Genomic DNA, 15212 nt, shown 5'->3' with positions numbered 1-15212 from the left:
AGCTTTGCGGTGGCGCCCTCGCCTACGTATATGTGCACATTTGAGCGATCAGGAATCGCAATGAAAATTTGCGCTAGTTCATTACAAATGGAGTTGATGAGACTAATGAATGAAACGATTCTTTCTCACATCTTCAAATATCTTTTGCACAAATATTGGATGAAAATAAATTAGTCCTAGCATCACAGGAATTGATTTATCTGAAAATACAATTAGACTTGAACTAAAAGCTATGTACATTAAGCTAAGCATAAATATGTTTTAATGATTAAGGTTACTTCTAACATCTTATTTAAACTTGTAGGTTCATGAAAATAAACCTCTTTCTATCACTTCATTAAAGTGTTTCAGCCCCATGGAAACCACAACGGGAGAACGAGGTGGACAAGGTTGCAATGTCCTCCCGTGGTGTACGAATATACGATTTTTCCACGCATACCCGTAAAAGGGGTGATGCTGCGCCCTCAGCAGGCGTCAAAGAACCACATTGACTGTCTTAAATTAAAGTGCGTCGTATACGTGCGATGCATCATGTTTACCGCTCTCGGCTGCGTAGAGCACTTTACTAAGGCTGTCAATGCGATTCTCATGCTCCCTGCTATGAGTGCGCACAGTCATCACTGCACGCAGTGTGTGGACGTCATGTTGAATAATAAAATTTTCAACACACATGTGTGTCCGATCAATGCTTTGTGATAGCGGCTATGGTAATAAGACATTTCTAAACGAGCATGCGAGGTTCAACATGTTCGCGTAGTAAAAAACATGTTCTCAAGGTTGCTCATCCAGTGATTAGCGACGTTGCGCTGCGACTCAGAAAAAAGGTAAAGTGTAAATGGAAAGGAAAATTTTTAAGCGTAACGAAAAGATGCGACGTATAGAAATTTGAACTGCGATAATCTATGTTATTAGATCATAACGTTTAAGGTATGTAAAGGACTGAATGCGTGCTATAAGTTGCAAATGCAATTGATCGCATGACATGCTGCGGCAAATTGTAGATGCAACTCTCTCAGTGTATGCGCCTACATGCCGTGCATTGTGCACCACCGTGCTGCATCGCTAAGTTACAGCTGCGGGTTTAGCCCTGGAGGCTGTGTTCCCCGCAGTACGCACGTGACTACAATACTGTTGGGCCCTCACATACGAAAAGGGTCAGCACATAGTTAATCCTTAGCCGATTGTTGGTGAGCGGAGAGCCAGCAAGACCGCATGGACCAGGAGAGTAGGAACGTTGAGGAACTATGCGCGCGTAAAGGCCCAAAGCATTATCGCGCCGTAGCAACGGCGACTGATAGGAAGAACAAAAAAATTTGAGCAGCGCCCGACAAAGCGGAAAAACGATGGTTCTTTTTTGAGCGCCGCCTATGTATATCACTTTGACAACTTCATATTTTTCTCTCGCGCACGTGTATCTTTGATCAATCTAAAATGGCGTCCGAAGGCCCGAAACTATTTCAAAATTATAGTAATATGCACTTCTGAAGTCTAATCAAGTTTTAGTGGGCAAAATGACTTTTCTGAGTTTTGTAACAACAGATTGGATGCATATTAGCAAAATTAGGACAAACAAAAGATTTTCCAAATTGTAGCCACGATGAGTCAGTTAAAATAACATATTTACACTGCTTTATAGCCACTGTATAGTCTTCAATCCTCTTTATTCAATAGTTTTATAAGCTTTCAGAACTATTAAATCTGAATTCATTATTAGCTTATCAACATTAAAAACGGCGGACCGAAAACTCAAAAATAACGATTCAGGAAAAATAAAAAATACTATCATATTCAACGTAAAATTTGAAATCAAAATACTTCTATTCATTTTCTTGCTCAAAGCCGCCGTAATTAAATCAAAAGTTATGAAAATATCAGAAATTGGAGTTTCCCAATTACAAGGAAATAAATTCTCTTGAAGACCGTAGTTTTCATATAGATTTTCTTTTAAATTTACGAATTACCATCTTACGTTTATGAATGCTGAACTTCGGAGAACATTTGGTCACAAAATTATTTCAGTAGCTATAATGGCAATGTTATTTTTATGAATTTATTCTTTAATATAATGTATCCAAGTTTGTATATATCTCACAACTTCTGAAAGGTAATCTTATCCTAGATTGGATAATAAAAGTTCCACAGATACAGGATAGCGGCTTTAAGCGAGAAAACGAATAGAAGTATTTTTATTTCAAATTTAACGTTGAATATGATAGTATTTTTTATTTTTCTGAATTGTTATTTTTGAGTTTTCGGTCCGCAGTATTGGATCCACCATTTTAAATTTTGATAAGCTAATAATGAATTCAGATCTAATAATCCTGAGAGTTTATAAACTATTGAATAAAGAGAATTGAAGATTAAACAGTGGCTATAAAACTATGTAAATACGTTATTTTAGCTGACTCGCCGCGGTTACGATTTAAAAAATCATTTATCTGTGCTAATTTTCTTAATATGCATCAAATTTATTGTTTTAAAACTTAAAAAAGTCATTTAGCACTCTAAAATTTTGATTAGACTTCAAAGGTACATATTACTATGATTTTGCAATAATCTCGGGCGTTCGGACGCTATATTGGATTGATTAACAATAAAAATCAAAGTATCTCGAAGTATATTTGTGAAGTACAACTTTCGGATTCCGCATCCTGATGAGTTAGAAAGTACCGAGAACATAGTTAAAAAATTCTTTAACAAAAGTCGATAATCTGCATTTTTTCTTGTTCATTGTTAAAAATAAACAATTTGCGGTCATATACTAATAAATTTAGCGATGCCATTTTAAAGATGAGACTTTTCACATAAGAATGTGTATCACAATATTTATTTTACACGGATTATAACTGAAAGGCACGAGCTTAAAGCTAACGTTAAAATTTGGCCATTTGAGCGTCAAATGATAAAGTTTAATTGTAATAAAACCGCTTTTGTCCTTACTGTTTTTTTTTACGTCAGTTATTTAGTTCAATAATAAAGTTCGTTATTGCTTTATACTTTCTCATTTTTTTCATTAAAATAATCATTTCAAACATCCTAATTATTTTTATTTCATCTCATCTCTTCTCAACAATATTTATCAAAGAATAATCTTGAGAAAAAAAATGTACGGACAAGCGATTCATAGACTTTGAATAGAATTGAATTTGGCTCTTTTTTCGCCAATATCATAACGTATTTATTAAAAAAAGTATCTTATACACGTAAGTATAACTCTCGAGGTATCGTGAACCGATATATTGGTCGAGTTATGGCTTGAGGTTCAATTTAGTCTCTCTTGGGCATCTCGTCTATTATTTACCCCCAAATTGTATTTATGAGAAAGGCGTATTACTCGAGATATAGAGAAGAAGGAGAAAGAAAATGAAAAAGGACTCGTATAGCTATTCCCAACAATCGAGGGATATGAAAAGAGGCGAAAAATTTTTTCTTTCTTTTTTATTAGTCGCAGTAGTGTATATCTCTCCGTTACGGCAGTCTATAACGAAGGCAATATAACGAGATGAAAAAAAGTTTTATCCGATCTAACCCGATCCGACTGAATCAGATTCGATCTACATTTTTTAAGGACGGAGGTATATATGCTAATGCGAAAGAGCTTTTTTGTTCGCTTGCTTGTCAAAAAATTTTAGAGTTAGGTTTTTGAAAGATGCTACGGCGTAAATTTGCTCACTGTCGCGCACTAACAAATCATTAATAATTTATCAACGAGAAAATAAAGAAGAGCTTTAATTTGAATGAAATAATAGATCGTAAATTATGGCACAGTATAGGAAAAGCGTTCATTTCATCGTACTCTCCAATGTTCATTCGCCACAACCAATTAAAAGTGGAAAAAGTAATAACGAACTATTGAACAGCAAAAAAGCCTTTTACGCGCCAAACACGCCATTCAGACATTCAAGCCATTCTAGCACTGAAAAATAAAATATCACCGCATTATTCCCAAAAAACAAACAACATCAAGGAAAAAAAGCAGCTCGAACAGCACTCGAAACTCAACGGCGGCGTATACGTACGTATTTCACACGAATGCGCAAACTCTCCGCCGCGGTGAGCGTATGTATAGTAATCGCCGTGCAACCTCAGAAATTACAGTTCTCGTCGGATAAAAAGGAAGAAGCTAAGGCACATGAAGGTTCTTTTTCGACGGGGGGAGGGAAAAAAGGTGAGAGCGAGATTTCCAACGTTAATAACGTGTGCAAGTTCGCGTGTAAAAGTAGTAAAAGCCTCTGCTATTAGCCTCTCCCGTCGTGCGAGTAATCTGAACTCGGACAGGCAACGGTAGCAGCTCGTCTCTTCAACCACACACGTGCAATTACTCGAGCCAGCAAAATTTCCGAAATTCGCCATAAAATCTACACCTACAGTAAACATCGCGCCTTACATATCACTCGAAATCTATGTCTGACTCTGCAAAATAATTGAGAAACGCGCGCTGCTGCTGTTGTTCTGCACAGCTGTGCGACGTATATTGTAACTCCTTGATGTATGCATTGTTTGCGCGCGTGAATGCCGCGGATGTCTGCATGATTAGTGTCACTTTTGGCGCTGTCTTCGTGTATAATTTTGGGAACGGAAGAGACAATGCCGGTGTGGTTGGATTATTATGCTACGTGGTGACGTGACGCGTGTATTATTTTGTAATCCAGGATATGAGTGTTAATTGTGCGAAAATGAATATTTTCAAGAACGATAATGTTACTCTATTCTTTTCAGTTATTTGCCTATTAAGCTGCATACAAGTAAGATGCACTTGATTTGTGTATTTCGAAGGAAGACCAGCTTATTATCTTTCTAAATCTGGCATAGAATTATTCCTTTGATATATAAGAAATATTAAACACCTGTAAACGCTCAGTATATTAAAGCACGAGTATACATTACGAGCAAAGTGGGGAGACTCGTGCGTAACATAAGGCGAATACAAATTTCTAGCAGTCGGGCATTCGTTCTTTTAGTATATTATCATTATGTAACCGATGTACTAGCATAAGATATTAATTTTAGTTACAATATATATAGCGATTATACTATGTATGATGATGTTTCATTCCCCTACCCTAAGTGCAATTGATAGATCACAACTCGGACAAAGCTAATTATAATTTAATTATGCGAAGCGAATTTTATGTGGATTCGAATTATCAATCAACATGTAGATAATATCTGCGAATAATCAATCAAAACCCACATAAAATTCGTTCAATGCTAGGACACGGCAACGTCCAGAAAATACACTGTCACGTATAATCAACTTAGTAAGTAATTTTTCTGTCGACAATTTTCAAAAAAATTATTTCAGCTAAAGACGATGAGCATTTGGAACAATAATACCAACCGGATATAAGATTACCGAATGGAAAGTAGATCTATTTCGCTCAAATGGCGTTACTTTCAAAAGAAATCATTCGTGAAGCTATAATGAAAATTAAATACGTTGGACTTTTGAAATAGATATATGAAGGCACGTCAACAAAACTCGATAAGAAGGGCAAATATGGCGTCTTATAAGCAAAGTTGGAAAAATCGATTGCAGAAACGTGGGCGTGTACATAACGTCGTTGCGAGAGGTAGGAAACTCGTTTCGCGGATAGTTTACCTGGGTGTTTCTGGTGTATCCGTAGCCCATAAAACGCTCGTCATGCGGTGGCACGATGTCTCGAGCAACATAGAACGGCTCGTAGAGGAACTCAAAGTTGGTCACGTCGTGGCTCACGTAGGCATGCCCGTTTTTTAAGTTCTCGTTGCCTTTATTACCAGCGCTCACGTCCAGCATCCACCTTTTACGACATAAACGCACACAAATATAACCTCCGGCTTCGCGCATGGCAGAAGTCCATGAGATAAACACGATATTCTACCGATACGGTTGCGAGTCAGAGAACTCTCAATATTTGACTTTCTCGAGGGGATTTCGATTCTGAAAAATTCCCGGAGGGACCGCGGATGCGTACTTCGCTGGAAAAAAAGACACGGTTTCATTAGTTTTTCATCAAAACTTTGCCTCGATGCTCGTTGTGTTTTCTAGGGAATTGTTGGATGTTGGACATCTTTCTATTTTTACTAAAAGTTGTTATAACATTCAAAACAACTGATGTGGTAAGAATATACATAGCTCCGATAATTAAAAGAGGTTGTATTCATGGAAAAAACTCAGTCAATCTAGAGTTAAGCCAAGTTAAAAATGACGGAATATTGAGAAGCATAAACGTATCTTTATCAGCTAATTTGAATAAAGCTCGTGGAACTCTTTTCCAAGTATTAAAAATAAAAATGAAATAAAATCAATTGCCATATACTTCGGCGAACAAAAATACATAGCAACATCATTCCATCTCAAGACTATCGAAAAAATGAATAACAAAAGAACAAACTGAAAAAACTTTTATTTCTTGTACTAACCTCGTAAAATTCGTAGCGAACTGATTGTGTATGAAAACCTTCTGATGAAATGGCCTCGCCAATCCTTTCTTAGCCAACCTGATCAATTCGCTCTTACTCTGTGGAAATCTGACCCTAGCGTCAAGTTCATAAGTAGGTATAACGTAAGCGCATTTATCGCACTCGTCATTCTTCAAAAACTCCTCAAGTACACGACTAAGATTTGAGCTCGGTACAATATCGACGTCGGTGAGGAAAACGTAATCAGTTTGACAGTTCTTCCTTGCCAGGTTGCGCATATGATTCTGCGGATAAACGTTCCTTATACGCCAGTTAGTCTGCTCATTGGAAATCGAGCGAGTCATTTGATTGAGCGTTGCTTCGGGTTTCTGGCAGTCAAGGAAATCGGGTAGGGGATAGTATCGTGATTGCCTTTTGGGAACTCGATTTTTCGGCACAGCCAGCGAGAAGGTAACTCGCTCGCGTATCGGCTCGTAACAGCGTCGCATATATTCCAAATATCTTTGCATCACTTGGAACTCTTCATCGCCAGCGGCGAACAGTGCGACCGACATCGAACCAGTCCACTGATGAACAACTTGTACCAACGAGCTTAACTTTTCTAACGATGATTGCGTTGCTAGGCATACTTTCGATTTCTCCGATATATCGATGAAACGATTACCCGTCATAACGTTGTCGAACATGCGATAGAGTCTCCGGGCATCCCAATGGCCTAAATGTACGTCGAGATTCAATACTGCAGAGTCATCTATCGAAGCTTCTTGAGAGTACGGAACCGAGAATGAACATGGATTTGATTGTGTGGGTAGAAGATCCGACTGTATCAGATCCTTGTCCTCGATGTTTAGCGGCTCCACGCAACTCTCCGATTGCAAGAGTAGGAATGTCAGCAGCATGTTCGACAGGCCGAGCACTATCACACTCACTAGACCGAGGTTCCATGGTCGGCATCCCAGCTGTAATTTAACAAGTTCATACCTTTGCTTAGATTAAACATTATCAGTTGATATTCGTGAAGTGTCACTCCAGCATTTACTCTAATTACAATATTAATCTAATCAATTACAACTCTCAATATTATTCATTTCAAAGAAAAGGATACATAGGGATGAGAAATTATTGTATTCAATATACTTTTCAAAGATACGATTGGAAAGGTTGATAAATATAAAGACGAAGAGCGCAAACTACGCATAAAAAAGGTATTTCATATAGATCTATCAAATCTTTTAAAAGATTTATGAAAAAGTTCTTTTGGCTTTGTTAAAGAATAATCATGAAGTAAAGGGTCTCCTTTAACGTATTTCGTATGTCCATGTATATATTCTTAATAACAAAATTGAAAGACGTGAACAGTGATATAGATATTTTTGAAGAAGAAATAATCAAAATAATGTTAAAGATATTAATGTGTTGAATAATGTAATTGCTTGTAAATAGTAATACAGTATACTGTACGTAGCTTAAATGCTATTTTAACAAGCTAGAAATTATGATGAAAAGAATGTCAATTAAATCTATTATTATATGTGCGATGAAACACTGAATGTGCAATATTTTAAATACTACATTCTGGATGGATATAATATTTATTATAGTAAAAATACCATTAAAAAAGCTCATGGTGCAGAATATATATGAAAAATTCACTAAATAACAGTACTGAAATAATTAAGGGGGAATATGAAAATTATACATTATGCAATAATAATAAGAAAAACTTAAAAAATTGAAATATCTGCTATGTACAAATCACGTTACTTATTAAATAGTAGGGTGGAGCGAAACGGAGACCCTTATCCCCTTCTTCGAGTAATTTTTGGTTTATTTGCCGAACACTACTCCTCCAAAAATATTCAACCAATTCATTCCAGATTTTAATAATATATTCTATTAGGGTTGTGGATTGCACTGTTTCAATTTTGTAATAATTTGATGATTCGTTTGCAAATGATAAAAAAAGTAATTCCCTATGCTACAAAATGAGTAAGGTAGAGTCAGTGGTTATCATCGTAACTACAAGAAATCTTGGATAAATATTCAATAACAGAGGCGACACGAACCAAACGGATTGGTGTTGGGCATTGATAAGATTACAACGTACTTAATTTATATAAATAATTTATTTATTATCTCTAGATTGTAAACCATTATTAATAGCATTCTTATTGTTTAAATAAGTTATTTATTATAATATGTTGTTATTTATTTCTTATTTTTCCAATTGTATCATGATGCTTTTCGGTTATTAAAATGTGCTGTAGTTATTATTTATAATTTTTTATAAGCTAATATGGCCCGTCTTTATGGTCAAGGGGTCTATCTAGTATATTACGCATTTAGGCTGAAAAATGAGACATTATATTAGTTTCGCCACGGTCTTTACAATTACAAGTCGATCTGATGTCCTTTTTTTCAGGCGTGGTATGTATGCGATGTTTCATCATATTCCTATTGGAAAATAGTCACTAAATGCCGAAATTCTGGCTGGAAAGGCTTTCCTGAAATTTGCAGTTCAAGACAGCAGGTGCAGACGTGACGCACCATATTGATACGCGAGACAAAGCCAAGCATGTTAAAGGTATAGTCGCACATGCGCTTACCACCTTCGCCCCGCAAATACAGGGAATATCTTCCTGGCCGGATATCATGTTTTGACCAAGTTTTTACTCATTTTCGACTCACTCAGCTTCATCCTGGTTGTCAATTCTTACGTGCTATGGACTTACCAATACTTTCTCAGCCTGGGTATAATGCGTAATCTATACTATTAATATGTACTGTTAAAAAATATCTAGATGAATTACAAAATATTTAGAATCATTTAGTAATGGGAAATATTAATATTAACGTATTAGAATTAGATATATTCATTCAGTATTCTTAAAATTATATTTTTGAATAGTTTCTAAGACATTTTCTTAAAAATTACTTTTCTTTAGACTTTGTTCAAAATTAAAAAATAATTTCCTTTTTTTGTTATCCACACAGCGGAAAAAAAACTAAGTATACAGTACCACTCAAAACATTTGCCACCCTGTCGACTAAAAATTTTAAGCTTCAAAGTTTTATATCTCGACTTAGAGTAGCTCTAAAAAAATTCGCGGGTACATATTTTGTAGAGTTATGCAGTATCTATCAAATGGTGAGAGATACATATCTGTTTTTTAATTTTATTTTAAAAGCTATGACGTCGAATTTAAACACTAAATTTCATTTTTTATTATTAATTTTAGTTTAATTTATTTTAGAGGGAAGTAAAATAAGTAAAAATCTGTCTTTATCATTTGATATCTTGTCCGAAATTCCTACCAAATCATATCCAAGAAATTTTTTTACAAAATATGATTTATTATGAGCTATATCGTATTTTATTAAAAAATAGATGTTACGTGTTAAATCTTTACATCTCAGAAAATGTACTCTTTACAACAAAATTTTATAAGTAAAATTTGTTGTATTTTGGTTAAAAAACTGTTTATAAACTTATAAAACGATAGAAGAGAATAATTTTTCTTTCATTTTTTTTAGTTTGGAATTTTCTACATTTTTTTTTTTTTTTAATTAAAAACTTAATTATTAGTGTACATAAATAGTAAAATGTATAAAAATGAATTCTTATTAGCCAAAAACATAAATCAATATTTTTTAAATTGTGTGTATCTAATATTTCAAACATACTAGTTATAATCTATGTAAGTTGATTGTATGTACGTAAGTACAAATTTAGGTAGTTTATTTACCTTTATTGACCTGATATGACTTTTCGACGTAAATCTAGTCAAGCGTATTAAAACTATAAGTTTGGTCATTAAAATTATGCTTCAGATGATTTGATCTTTAAGAACAGACAGGAGTGATTTTCTAGTGTCCGGATTTGTAAAATTATCGTTGGTATTGCATATCTTGAGTTTTTTTTTTAATTAAAATGGGGAAAAAAGACAATTTTACTGTTGAAAAAGTACAGAATTAATTGTTTTACATAAGCTTGAAGAAATAATCAAAAATTTCTCAAATTTTGAAAATTCCAAGATCAGTCAAGTATAATTTTAACAAATTTAAAGATAAAGGGAATATTACAAACAAATATATTACAAAAGGATATAGAAAGACAACAAGTGATCAAGACAAACATATTTGTGATATTAGTTAAAAAATGAAATTTTGTTTTAGAAAACAAGCTTTAAAAAAAAATTAAAAAATAGACATATAACTTACGCCACTTGATAGATAGTGTAAAACACTAAAAAATAAGTACCTACGTGTTTTTTTCACGACTACTCCAGTACGAGATATAAAACTTTAAAGTTTTAAATTTTTAGTGAACAGAATAGCCAATGATATTGGATGGTACTGTAGGCAGCGGTGTTTAAAGTCGTGATATTCGTCTTAAAAATTCAAATTTTTAACAGGACGTCTTAAATAAATTTATAATTTTCGCAGTACATTTTGTTTAATTACAAAGTCAATTTTCTTTACATGTTTATGAAAAACTATATTATTTTAGCGATTACAGAGCGATTATAATGCTATAATAAAAACATGAATACCGGTGCATATTTAAAAGTTACAGCTATCGAGATTTTTGTTCATGCACTAATAATTACATCTTTATAACATGCAGCTACGCAAAATTTTATTTTGTAAAATACTATAATTTCTCTATGTTCATATAATTCAATAACACAGGTCGACAAAATTTGAAAAAAGTCCGCACTCACAAAGTAGACAAGGTATTTTCGAAGGGATTTGGTAAACTGAATCCGAATCCGAGCTTAGAATTATCCATCACCCTCAGTTTTTGAGATAATTTAACCTAAAAGCGTCAAAAATACGTTTTCGTGTTGTTTTCCAACCCCTGTAACTTTATGAAAAAATGGTTTTTTTTTTGTGAATTTGACGACGCTATCTTATAGAGCAACTCTTACTCTTCAAAACGCACTGTTCATTTTTTTCGATAGAGATATGACACATTGAAATATAATAAATTTGTATTTTCGCAAATGTCATTTAAGCATAGGAAAGTTTCACTGAATGATAATACTGGTAAATCTATTAATGTACAGAATTAATGAGTTAATGAACTTGCGATATCATTTTATTTTTTAGCAGATATTTTTTAAGCGAAACTTTCATCCGCTTAAGCGACATTTGCGAAAATTTTAATTTATCATACTTCATTGTGTTGTATCTCTGTCAAAAAAAAATATTGAAATAATAAAGAAGGCATTTTGAATGGGAAAAAGTTATTCTTTAAAGTATCGTCGTTAAATTTGCAGATTTTTTCAGAAAGTTATAGGAGTTGAAAAACAGCAGAAAACGTATTTTTGATGCTTTTAGGTTAGGATATCTCGAAACCTGAAGGTGATGAAGCTCGGATTCGAATTCAGCGTATCAAATTCCTTCAACAACATCAAGTCCGGTCTATAAGTGTGAAAATGTGTTGGCCTGTGTAATCTTCGAAAGATTTTTTATATAAACAACGCTATTAACCTAACATTTTTATGAAAATAAACTTTCTAACTTAACTGTTACATGAGAATGTCCTCAAAAATGTTTTAAAGATATAACAAGACTATGAAATGATGAAACATGATATTATATTAATAACATTGTTGAATTAAATATATTAAGTTATAGGGTATATAAACTAACAAATTTATTCTTTGATCACTATTCATTAGTTTCTAGCTCAGAAACCAATAATACATTGCATTGATAGTAAAGTAACTAAAGAAAACTACAACAAAAGTCAATTAGGAACATTTATTAATACAATAATCCAAATCTAACAACTGAGTTAAAAATTGCTGAAATAAAATGTTGCATAGAGATATAATACAAAAATACTAGTAAAATTATAGAGATGAGCTTCATGTTGTCATCAAAGTCGTTATTTCAACATTGTCTTAACGTGTATTGAACTATTTGTTGGTTCACACTGACGTAAGTAGCCAATGGGCCTCTCTCACAACAGATTGCTTATCACGATATTGACAGGACCTATCGCTCACGATAGCAATAGAAAGGTAATAGTCAGATAGAGCTGTGACATTGGAAAGATTTTCATAACATTAATAAACTGAGAAGTAACATTCCAGAGAAGTATGAGAATCTTTTTTGTCGATGAAAATAACGCTGTCTTCAACAATTAAAATAGCTTTATCTCGTTTGTGAATTAGTAAGAATATTTTTTTAATTTCATAGTTCTCTATTACAATGTTTCATGCATTTAGTATGTCTAAGACACATCAACCAATTGTCATCACAATTAAACAGTGATCTCGGGTTAGATACCGTCGTTTAATCTATCTCCGGAATAAATATGTTTTATTGATTAATTAATACGCAATTATTAAGGATTAATACATTTTATGAATTACTTCTTCATATGCAGAATGACTAACTACACTTTCAATGAAGTTATTAATATTTCATAATATTAGGTGAATGCAACAGGAATTACAGATTTAATGCTCGTACTTATGCCCAAAGATTTCCCGACCGGTGCCATTGTTCACTTCAACAAGTGATAGACATTGAAAGGAGATCACGAAATAATCTACTTCGTTGTCAATAACGAGGAAATAGAATTCCAAAATAATAATTATCCATGAGATTAATTACAGTGTTGGGATTAATCCATTAAAATCCACTAGTCAAACTGAACGGCAAGTTAAGTCCCCCGAATTACAGCTCATAGATTATTTAATTCTATCCCATAACATCCTTGTCACATTATTCTATTCGTCGCACAGGAATTCAATTCAGAAGATCATGTACTCAAGACATAAATTTTTAGGTGGGCCTTTGATATGTTGAATGGAGATCTCGATTTTTTTCGGAAGGTTTATTTCAGCGATGAAGTAACATTCAACAGTAACAGTACTTTGAATAGATACAACAGCCATTATTCATAAGCAAAAAATCTACATCAGTATCGTGAGGTGCTCAATCAACATCTTCGGAGACAACATTTATAAGTTGACATATTCAATCGTCAAGTAATTGTTTTTAACGGGCTATTGACGGTCCAATGTATTTAGTATTCCACTAAAATGATTAGCGGGGATACCGTGAGAATGTTCCGATTGCAATTAGATTGAATGTATGGCTTCAACTAAATATGGTGCTCCTGCTTATTATTCTTGTATCGTTCAAACATTCTTAAATCAGCAATTTTCAAATCCACGATTTTAGACAAAGTCGATCAATCGTATGACCTCCTAGATCTCCGAATTTGAGCCTACTTAATTTATTTTCGTGGGAATATGTAAAAAATGTTGTTTTTTATGAATATTCTTAGAAAACATTGAACATGATAGATAGAATTAGAAGAGCTTGTGAAATATTAAGTTCTGAAATATATAGAAATATAAAGCATAATTTTCACCAGAGATTACTGACGTGTTTGCAAAATTAATGGTGGACATATCAAACATTTGATTCATAATCGAATAGATGCATCTTAAGTATACGATCTTGCCTTGACTGCCTCGAATCTCAACACGATCTTACCTTGAAGCATGCATACATACCTTCTGCAGGAATTAAAATCTTGTTGCTGGTAAGAAGGTTAAAACTCTGAACTTAAGCAGCTACGGGCAAGAGGTTTTACACTGTGCGACTAATAAGTCCTGTCAATAACGAGATAATTAATTATTGAGAGTAAGGCCCCCTGGTTGCTTACCTCTGTACAAATTAACAGACATTTTAACAACCAGTACGGCAATGTAGAAAAAATGATGGATCACAACATAAAAGCTCATTTGTAGAATTTTCCACTTATTCTGAATTCGGAATAAAAAATGAAGTTCGAATTTCGCATGACCATGGGGTGACCTTCCTAGACTCCTGATATGAGGGGCGTCCAATAAGTCCATGATTTTGAAATAAAAAACACTATTTATTTAAATAATTCTAATTCACTTTTAACATAGTCACCTTTTAATTATCTCTTCGTTCGATGAAAATCCGCATGTCAAGTTTACATGTTAGGAAACAAAAAATAATCTGAAAGGATTAAATTCGAAAAATAAATCGAATGAGGAAGTATTTCGCAGCGTAAATTAAATAATTTGACGGTTGCAATGGAAGTCATATGAGCCAGTGCATTATCGTGGTGGAAAAGAAGTTTTTTACACTACATAGGGTCGCGTTTCCTTCAATATGGCATGAAATCGATCGAATAATAAGGCATAATATTCTACTGTGATACTTTTTTCGGTCTATTAATATTACTTTCGCGGCTGATCGTACTGTCTTTTCTTTTTTGGTGTAGACTCTGAAATTTGAAGAATTCTCAACTCTTACTGTATTCGGGGGATCAAAAAGTAAGGATTTTTCTATTAAAAAAAAGAAAGTGAACCTTGAAATGGCCTCGCAAAGCATATTCAAGGTTAACTTCGTTATCATTATCAGTTGAATCCCCTGAATTACGTAACTTTTATTTGAAACATTTTTTAAATATTTTTCAAAGTTTTCCTACTGTCAAAGTTAAAATAAGGCACAAAATGAATGCATTACTTGAAATGTAGTTAACTGTTTAAATATTAGTAAATTACTAAACATCGATAAAACAGTCTATATATGTCTCTTGGTAGATATGAAGTAAGTGTAAATGTGTACTCGTAAATGTTGAAATTAAAATTCATAAGGAATATACTATATATACAATGCTTTTTAATTAGACAGAATACATTAAATACTGCTAAAACTCTGCCTCCAGATCGGTAACAACAACGGTAGTAAAGGCTGTCTCATTTTCAAGACGTTGGATCTACGTGTACCTTTCCACATTGGCA

General features: G+C 33.5%; 1 protein-coding gene across 4 annotated transcripts in view; it reads right to left on the bottom strand.

Annotated features, from left to right (window-relative positions):
* Positions 1 to 15212, bottom strand: part of LOC131671767 (beta-1,4-glucuronyltransferase 1) — a 44972-nt gene that overhangs the window by 23452 nt on the left and 6308 nt on the right. For all 4 annotated transcript variants that reach the window (XR_009302570.1, XR_009302569.1, XM_058948458.1 and 1 more), the window contains 2 exons: positions 6406 to 7364; positions 5603 to 5783 (listed from right to left, as the gene is read on the bottom strand). Coding sequence is in view for 2 of the 4 variants with exons in the window: in XM_058948458.1 (XP_058804441.1) it covers positions 5603 to 5783; positions 6406 to 7364 (1140 nt within the window). In the remaining 2 variants the exon portion in view is untranslated. The remainder of the gene's footprint in view (positions 1 to 5602; positions 5784 to 6405; positions 7365 to 15212) is intronic.

The sequence above is a fragment of the Phymastichus coffea genome, unplaced genomic scaffold, assembly GCF_024137745.1.
Source record: "Phymastichus coffea isolate CEN01 unplaced genomic scaffold, Cenicafe_Pcof_1.1 PCOF00135, whole genome shotgun sequence".
Lineage (NCBI taxonomy): Eukaryota > Metazoa > Arthropoda > Insecta > Hymenoptera > Eulophidae > Phymastichus > Phymastichus coffea.
Note: the sequence above shows the minus strand (reverse complement) of the source record. Positions and strands in the feature narration are given on the sequence as shown.